Source organism: Telopea speciosissima, chromosome 1 (assembly GCF_018873765.1).
Source record: "Telopea speciosissima isolate NSW1024214 ecotype Mountain lineage chromosome 1, Tspe_v1, whole genome shotgun sequence".
Classification (NCBI taxonomy): Eukaryota; Viridiplantae; Streptophyta; class Magnoliopsida; order Proteales; family Proteaceae; genus Telopea; species Telopea speciosissima.
Genome location: NC_057916.1, coordinates 83,342,478 through 83,352,127, shown reverse-complemented (window position 1 = coordinate 83,352,127; position 9,650 = coordinate 83,342,478). Strand labels below are relative to the sequence as shown.

Sequence of the window (9,650 nt, the reverse complement as noted above, 5' to 3'; positions counted from 1 at the left end):
CATATGAACTAAGTCATACTCTACTGAGATCCTCCATAACTTTCTTGATTACAAGGCTTCTAGCCCTATTGATGGTCATAAAACACAAATACAAGTGCTCCTCTAGCTCATCCAACTGTTGGCTAAAGCTTGAATCGTTCTTCTGAAGTTGGCGCGCCACTTCTCCAACCGGATGGAGCCGGTCCTTCCGCTCCAGCCAGAACCGAACCATGGTCTGCAGGTGCTCCAACTCGTCGTGTAACCGGGTCACGATCCTGCTTATAGTATCCAAATCCCTATTTAAAATGTACATACCTTTAGCCGCCGAGTCCAGCTGAGCCGACTGCCCAGCCAACCTCTTAGTCGAAACCAGCTTGATTGAAGCTGTTATGAATCCCGGAACCGCCACCAACATGGCTAAAGCATGAACCGTCACAATTACAACCACCGAAGCTGTTAGTGCGACAAGAAAGATGGCTGAACCGTGTTTGAACCGGTTGACAAGACGGAGCCTTGCACAGACCTGCTCACGACTTGATTCAAGGCGTTTGAGTAGACCAGTGCAACCCGCTTGCACGGCTTGGAATTGCGAGAGCGAGAGAGCCGATGAACCAAACAGGTTGAGAGAGTGAGTGAACTCGGTGATGTGGTCTAAGACCACCGGGAAGTGGGATTCCGAGAGGAGTTGAGTGGTTTCGAGGGAACGGACGGTGGTTTTGAGAGGATGGTATTGGGCACGTGTTTTATGGATGTCTTTCAGGAGGAGACCACAGAGGAACGAGGCATTGGCAGTTTCGGAGAAGTAGTCGGCGAGGAGAGAGTGGTTCTCCGGATGGTTTTGAGGCTGAGCCAAGGCTAGGACCTCGATGACCGTGGGTTGGTCTGGTTCTAGGAGGTGCTCGGCAAAGAGCCTATAGGAAGGGAGGTGTGTGGCCGTGGTGGAGGATTCTGTAGGGTGACAAGTGGCAGCATCTCCGTCTGTGAGGGTAAGGACACGTGTCCAAAAATCGACATAAGATTTGGTACGGAAGGCATTGGCATATTCCTCGCGAACATCAATGCCGGACTCGGGATTAGTGTGTGGTACGCCGGACACTGCTTTAAAGAGAGACAAGAATGAATTTGTATGGCTATGTTTTGATGGCAAGAATAGAAAAGAAAAGAACAAATATATATTTGGGCTCATGTTCTTTATATCTCAGTGCAGGTTGTGTCCAAGCATATGAATCTGTCATTTAGGGGGATAGGGTGGTCATTGTGCCCACTCCCATGTATCTGGACACAGTCTGGGTCCTGACACAGAGAACATTCTTCCTATATATTTTTGTCAAATCTAAAGTTTTCTTGTCTTTAGGGCGAGAAAATTATTTTGATAGCGAATGAAAATTTTGATAAAATCAAGATGAATTTTAAATTTAAATTAAAGAATCTTCTCATGAACATTGAAATTTTTTTAAAGAAAAGAAAAAAACCGTACAATAATCTGTTCGATTTTCTTTTCTTTTCATGCCTTCCAAACACAACCAAAATTTCATATCCCAAATTCGCAATCTTTTAAAATTGAATCTATTGAGAATCTCTCTCTCTCTCTCTCTCTCTCTCTCTCTCATTTGAAGCTTTACAGAAAGGGAAAATAGTAAGTTGCAAATGATTTAGTACTTACCCCTCCGAGAGAGGAACTGTCCCATGCGATGCAAACTAAACTTTATTGTCATGCTGCCTTTTTAAATGCCTCAGAGAGAGAGAGAGAGAGAGAGAGAGAGAGAGAGAGAGAGAGAGAGAGAGAGAGATGAGGAAAATGAGAGCTTATAGGCCACAGAAAGAAGTACCCTTTGTTTTGCTTTGGTTTTATATAGAGATAACACAAACATGTAGAAAGTCAATGATAAACGTGAAGGAAAATGAGGCAATCTTCAAGTTTATATCTTGAAGTGCAAGGGAAGTTGTCAGCAATATTGGTAGTTCTTCTTAAAATTCTATCATCTTTACAATATGGTATGAAATGATTCAATTTTTTTTTTAATTTGGAAGTGGGTGGTTGTAACTTGTAACTTGAAGTGTTGAAGTAGTATACTATTAGTATTATATTTTCCTTGAGATCGAATTGTGAATTAATGCTTACTAAGAAAGACAATCTTTGACACAAACAAGTAAAGTCCAGGTATTCTATGGGTTAAATTATGTTTACTAAGTTGTAATTGAGCTTCTATCTTCACAAATCACCGTAATATCTGATTATATATAGAATGAATTTATGAGTGGAAATTTTTGGTTGGGTATATGATGTTTATAATACAATAGGTAATAACTAAGAACTTCAAACATTATTAACCAATATATATTGGAAAAAGATTTTCTGAGCCATTGCGGTAAGGTAAGCTAATACCTATGTATATGATTATCTCTTTTTCTTTCTCACATGAAATGATCTTGTTGCCCGTATGATACCATTATACCGCACCTCAACCCTCTCCCGTATGTATATTACTAAAATGTACCTAAAAGAACAACAACACATTAACCCAAAAAGAGGGTTACGGTGGAGATTCACCAATTCAGGTCATTCATAGGTTCAAGTCAGTAGTAGCCTTCCATAAAGTCTGAGTCGTGTTTTAGTCCCAGTCAAGGTTCAAGGTATTGGCTATATCGATCGTTATGTATCAGTATCACTTGTACCTGATATTGATATTATATTAATACTGGTGTGGTGTATATCGTTTCATAGTAAGAGTAAAATGGTCCAAAAATAATAATAATAATGGCAAAGAACCACCCAATTACCCATATTGACAATTTATATCAGTATCTGCCAGGACCGACATTGTTCCCGATACCAAGATTAAATTCTTGGTCCTAGTGTTACTGATCATCCTCTCATATCAACTATTGATCATCGCGTTGATAAACTATTGCCTCACTAACTAGCTAATGAGACACGAACCCCACCTTAGACAGATTTGGATTATTAGATGGAGCATTACCAATCTTGGATTAAACTTAAAATAAGTAACTAACCAAGAACGATGTGATGGGATTGACATGGCTTGTCCAAAGTTCAAACCCTCAAGGGGGACTATGGGGTAGGTGTTACAATACATTCGCATCCCTATTATAGCAATTCAATAAGTAATAAGTTGATGGTATTATGACAACCCAGTCCCACTCCCCTTATTTTGGGCTGACATTGGTAATAACTTAATTTGGAGGTTGGACCAAGAATTAATGTGAATGGAGCATACTTTACATTTCCTCATCACTCTCATTCTTCCTTCTTGAAGAAGGGATTTCATGTTGAAGTAAAAGCTTCAACTCATAACAGTTATAGTTGGTGGATGTATTGCTAAAACTATTAATTCTGCTCATGAACATTATTGTCACCATACATAGATCAGACCCTCCTACCCTACTTTTTTTTTTTTTGGGTGGAACCCTACTACCTTACTACCCTAGTCAAAATTTTCATAAAATTTTTGGCACTTCTAGATTAATTAATATAGTCCTAAATAATTAAATTGAGTTTTGTTGTTTTCTCATAATAGTTATCCTTTTTTTCTTGATTCAACTTAGTAGTCTCTTTTTTCATTATTTTGTGGGAGAAAGAACTCTACCTGTTTGCATAGGTGGCGCATTTTTCACGCAAGCAATCTTCTTACCGTCAGATTAGAACTATCCATTTAAGACCATTGATATAATTAAAGTAATAAAAAAAGATCAATTAAATTAATTAAATATCTCATTCATATGTGAATACTATTTTTACAAGACTGGTTGATATAATTTTTATCTTTTTTTGGTAAAACCGATTGATATAATTAAAGTTTAGGAAAAAAAAAATTTTTGATTTAATTATGCCAAAATTCTCTCCCATAAAATCCATTCTCTCTCTCTCTCCCCCCTATCCCCTAGGTATCTTCATCTTAATCTTCTTCTTCTTCCGTTACTTCTCTTTCTTACCCTTTTATTCCCTCTCTCCCCGGATCTTTATCTCCCCCAGTACTGGGGGTGTCCTGTGCTCATCGTGCGGCGCAGCACAATCCATGTGTGCACAGTGGGGCTCACTGTGCACACATGGATCGTGCTGCGCCGCACGATGCGCACTGGACCGCCCCCCGCACTGGGGGCGATAATTTTCCCTCTCTCCCCACTCTTATATTGGAATCCCTCTCCCTCTCTCTTACCTGGCTAATTGCCCTGAATAGGAAAGTGAAGAAGAGAAGAAACAATAATAAAAATAAGTGGACAAAGAAAGAATCATGCCTTAATTAAATCAATTTTATTTATAGTAAACCTTAATTATATCAACCGGTTACTTGTAAAAATAGTACTCAAATACAAATGAAATACTTATTGAATTCAATTGGTCTTTTTTTTTATTGCCTTAATTATATCAAGGGTCTTCAATGGACAGTTCTAATCCGATGGTAAGAAAACTGTCTCTGTGGAAAATGCGCCACCTACGCAACCAAGTAGAGTTCTTTCTGCATGTTATGGGATGAACGTATTTTTACTTTTTCATAGTCTTGTGATGTTTTCGTCCTCTTACTTAAGGAATCAAATTTTATTCAAAATCGTTGAATTTTATTTAAAATATAAATAATTTTTTCATTCATAATATTAAAAAAATAAGTATAAAAGTCTTATCCAATGAGATTTGAGTTTAATCCATTGACTTTAAGGTTTTGTTATAAGACACCCACTTTGTGAATCTACATAATTGCACCTAACATCCAATATCGGTCACATGGTAGCTTTTGTAGGTCAAACTACGATCCATGGGATCATTATGGTTCACCGTGGCAAATCAATATACTACAAAACTAGGGTATTGCACACTCTGGGTTAGCCCATGGTGTTCCATGGGTATCCCATTATAATTTTAGGGTTTCCCATGGTTGTCCGTGGGAACCCTGGTGCATCCCTGTTAAGGTTTCTCCTTCCCTCATGTATCCCACGCAATTATGGAACACATTAGGAATAGAGAAAAACATCTCTAATCTATCACATGGCAAGAGGGATCCATCCCATAATCAAATACGCAGCGAAAATAAATTGATTCGAGTTTCTTTCGCATTCCATAAATATTAATAATTAATAACTGAGGCTCCGTTTGGTTCTAAGGGGAATTAAAGGGAAAGGAAGGGAAAATTTTCAAACCTAAAAAAGAAACTTTTGTAATCATTACCCCATGTGATTGTATAAATTACTTAAATTTCTTACCATATCTAGTAAAGATACATTTTACATGTAATATTTATTTTACATTTTAAACCAAAGGGAAATGGGATGCAAAGTAAAGTGAAATTTAATAACCAAATATGGAATGATTTGGAGTTAGATATATTGTCACATGGTGTCACATGGGGTAATGATTAAAAAAGTTCCTTTTTTTAGTATGAAAATTTCACTTCCCTTCCCTTTAATTCCCCTTGCAACCAAACGGAGCCTGAAGGAATTAATCGAGAATTGGTAACCTGGTGAGCCTCAAGTGTTGCTCCTCCAATAGACAATGGTTCTTCCTCCAGTGAGCGCTCCAAGTAAACAGATCTAAACCTCCAATGGCGCTACCAAGGTTTTTCAAGTCAATCCCAGATGCTCTCAAATTCTTCAGCACAGATCTGGATTTCTAAAACCCTAACTCTCAAACACAGATGAGAGTAACTAGAAGAAGGAGAGAGATCACAAGAGGGAGAGAGAGTGACCAAAATGCAGGAGAGAGGGGACCAGGCTGAAAATGCAGAGCACTGTATCCCCTTTACGTTTTTGTCCCCTTTTATAGATGTAGGGTTTTAATTAAAAAACCCTGAGATTTGTTTAATCCCTGTGAGAGTCTGACTCTCTCTCTCTCTCTCTCAGTTTGACAGTTCTGTTTAAACTCAAAGTGCTTCTAAAAGGGAAAGAAGCAGAATCTAATAAGAAAAGTATTAATTAGTTACTTTATTTAATATTTATGGATAATTATAATTAACGCCATATCCATTAATTAAATAAAGAATCAATTAAAATAGCAAATTCCAAATAACTCCCTATATGATAACAAATTATCATATACAACCCTCCCACTAATCAACACAATCATTATGGAATCTAGGGCATGTACACATGTACTGCCAAACCCCATTCCATAGTACATGCCCATATAAGAGCGTCTGTGCATCTGATCGGGTCCCGCAAAAGTCGATAAAACACTTTGTTCAAAATAATCATATAATCTATCATTTTATGTAAAATAGATTTTTGCAAAATCATTTCCAAAACGGCCTTGGATCCAGTTACGATCCGACCATACACAGAGCAATTCAATCTTGGTGTTCCCCAATCGGGCAATGGTGACCATGTTGGATAACTCCTTCACTCACAAAGTGTTCACGCATTCCCGACACCGACTTTGACTCGCTTGAGTCTCGGTCATTGATGAACCAAAGAATGCGATCATACTTTGCAGCAGCAGGGGTTCCCTCGAGGCAAAGGGTGTCGGTGACACTTGTCTATCCCTTCCTACATCCGCGAAAATATATGAGGGAATCGACAAAGTAGATTCTTCGCCAATACATACATCAAACATGTGAGTACTTGCATTCGTACCCTGACATCACATGTCTAGGCATACCTAATGCGACGATCATATGATAAAGGTGTCCAGCCCAAACCCTAGTCGTGACTACCATTTTAAGTAAAACTTACGGACACATAATGCTCAAAAAATTTATATCGCATGTGATAATTGTTGGCTAAACAACGGTCCAGGGATCAAACCATGGTTCCCTAGGGAGACCAAGATATTTATCTTTAGGGTTTTGCACGCCCTGGGTTAGCCCATGGTGTCCCATGGGTGCCCCATTTTAATTTTAGGATTTTCCATGGTCGCCCATGGGAACCCTGGTGCATCCCTATTAGGGTTTCTCCTTCTCTATTGCATTCCATAAAATTAATTATCACAATAGGGACGGAGAAACTCGTCTCTAGTCCATCACATGGCAAGAGGGATCCATCCCATACTCGAATGTGCAGTGGAAAATAATCGATTCAAGTTTCTTTCGCATCCCATAAATATTAATAATCAATGAACAGAAGGAATTAATAAAGAACTGCTAACTGGTGAGCCTCAAGTGTTGCTCCTCCAATAGACAGTGGTTCTTCCTCCAATGAGCGCTCAAGCAAACAGTCCCGAACCTCCAATGGTGCTACCAAGGTTCTACACGCCAATCCCGGATGCCCTCAAACTCCTCAAGACGAGATCTAGGGTTTCACAAACCCTAACTTTCAAACACAGTGAGAGAATCAAGAAGAAGAAGAGAGATCACAAGAGGGAGAGAGAGAACCAAAAACGCAGGAGAGGGAGTGTCCTCCCAAAACGTGGAGAGCTTCTCTTCGCGTATTTTTGGTCCCCTATTTATAAAAATAGGGTTTAATTAAATCCTAGCTAGATTTAATAGAGCCCTAGTGAGAGTCGACTCTCTCTCTCTCTGGAGCGTTGTTTAAACTCAAAGTGCTACACGTGAAAGCGAGAATCTAATAGGGAAAGTATTAATTAGATTCTTTATTTAATTATTAATGGATAATTACAATTAGCACCAAATCCATTAATTAAATAAAGAGCCAATTAAATTAGCAAATTCCAAATAACTCCTATATGATAACAATTTATCATATACAACCCCTCCACTAATCAACACCATCATTATGGAATCTAGGGCATGTACACATGTACTGTCAAACCCCAATCCATAGTACATGTCCATATAAGAGCGTCGTGCATCCGATCGGGTCCCAAAACTCGATAAAACACTTTATTTGAAATAACTATAAATAATGTATCATTTTATATAAAATAGATTTTGCAAAACCATTTCCAAAACGGTATTGGATCCAGATTCTGATCCGACCATGCACAGACAGTCTCTATCTTGGTGTTCCCCAATCGGGCAAGGGTGACCGTGTTGGATAACTCCTTCACTCACAAAGTGTTCACGCATTCCCGAACACCGGCTTTGACTCGCTTGAGTCTCGGTCATTGATGAACCAAAGAATGCGATCACACTTTGCGGTGGCGGGGTTCCCTCAGTGCGTGTCGGTGACACATGTCTATCCCTTCCTACATTTGGCAAGATATACATGAGGGAATCGACAAAGTAGATTCTTCGCCAATGCACACATCAAACATGTGAGCACTCGCATTCGCATTCCCGACATCACATGTCTAGGCATACCCAATGCGACGACCATATGATAAGGGTGCCCACCCAAACCCTAGTCGTGACTACCATTTTAAGTATAACTTACAGACACATAATGCTCAAAAAGTTTATATCGCATGTGACAATATTAAACTAAAATGTATAAATGTTCAATACAAAGGTGAACCGGGTTAAACCGGACCGAACCGGGTTTGATGGACACACACTTGTCCAACAATAATATCAAACTAAAATGCATAAATGTTCAATACAAGGTGAACCGGGTTGAACCAGATCAAACCGGGGTTGATGGACACACACTTGTCCAACAGTTTAATTTCACATCCAATATTCATTTAAGGTTTTGTTATGAGACACCCGAATCATAACAAGAGCTTAAAATCAATGGATTGAACCCTCCAATTCCTCACATGAGTTGGAAATGATCACCCTACCCCTTGCCCGAAAACACTGCCCAAGGTGGGGTCCATTCCCCCCCCCCCCCCCCATTAGAGGAATTGGAGGAATTTGAGTTGCCCGCGAATTGGAGGTGATAATTATTCTGAGACACCCACTTTATGAATCTACATAATCTTAATTGACTAAGTAACAATGCAACCATCAAATTATTGAATTTTTTCAGTATTTTTTTTATAAGTTTAGGATTAAGAAGATGGTTAAGTTTGTGGTTGGGAGAGATATTATAATGAGAAAACAATGATCACACGGTTGGCATTACGAGTCCTCTCACATTCTCTCTCCTGCATGAAACGTTGTCCCTCTTGTAAATGAATCATGCGGCCTTATCGTGCTCCCATTGATTTTGCATGAGACATTCATTCCTTCCCACACTTCATGTTGACCCCTTTCTCTATTATGATATAAGCAAATACGGAAGACACAAGTCTTGCCTGCCCAAGGTTTTTGGGCTGCCTCAAACTGAAGTCTAAGGTTGGGTGGTCTAGCCTAGAACCAGCCCGGAGTTGCAAAATGCGTATGGATTGCATTATTTAAATGAAAAATAATGACACAGGTTATATGAAAATGAATAGAGAAGGTTAATTGTAGGGGTGTCAAAAATGAGACGGGATTGATTATAATGACCAAAATCGATTCGATCAGTTGAACAGACCAATCGAACCAATCGTTTGGACCAAAATTTAAGGAAAAAAATTCAATGAATTTATACACTTGTTCTTTTTTAAATACGAAAATTCAAGACTGTATCAATAATAATAAATGCTCATTAAGATATTGATATAATAACAATTCAATTTTATTTCAACTAAATGAAGTCAAGTACATAGATCCTTGTTTTCCAATCAACTCTATTGGAGTGCATACTTGATACAAGGCCTAAGTTATGCACGTCTTTCTTCACCACTTCTCTTAAGGTCGTTTTAGGTCTGCCCCTGGCTCTTTCAGTTCTTTTAATATGAATCAAATCACTCCTCCATACTGAAGCATCCAAAGGCCTCCGTTGAACATCATCATGCC

At 38.8% G+C, this 9,650-nt stretch overlaps 1 protein-coding gene across 1 annotated transcript; it reads right to left on the bottom strand.

Moving 5' to 3' along the window:
• LOC122672232 (UPF0496 protein At3g49070) lies at positions 1–1,769 on the bottom strand. The gene is made up of 2 exons (XM_043869729.1): positions 1,643–1,769; positions 1–1,074 (listed from the first exon to the last, which is right to left on the bottom strand). Exons 1-2 carry the CDS (start codon positions 1,692–1,694, stop codon positions 14–16), a joined length of 1,113 nt encoding a protein of 370 aa, XP_043725664.1. The 5' UTR covers positions 1,695–1,769; the 3' UTR covers positions 1–13.
• Positions 1,770–9,650: the final 7,881 nt, after the last annotated feature.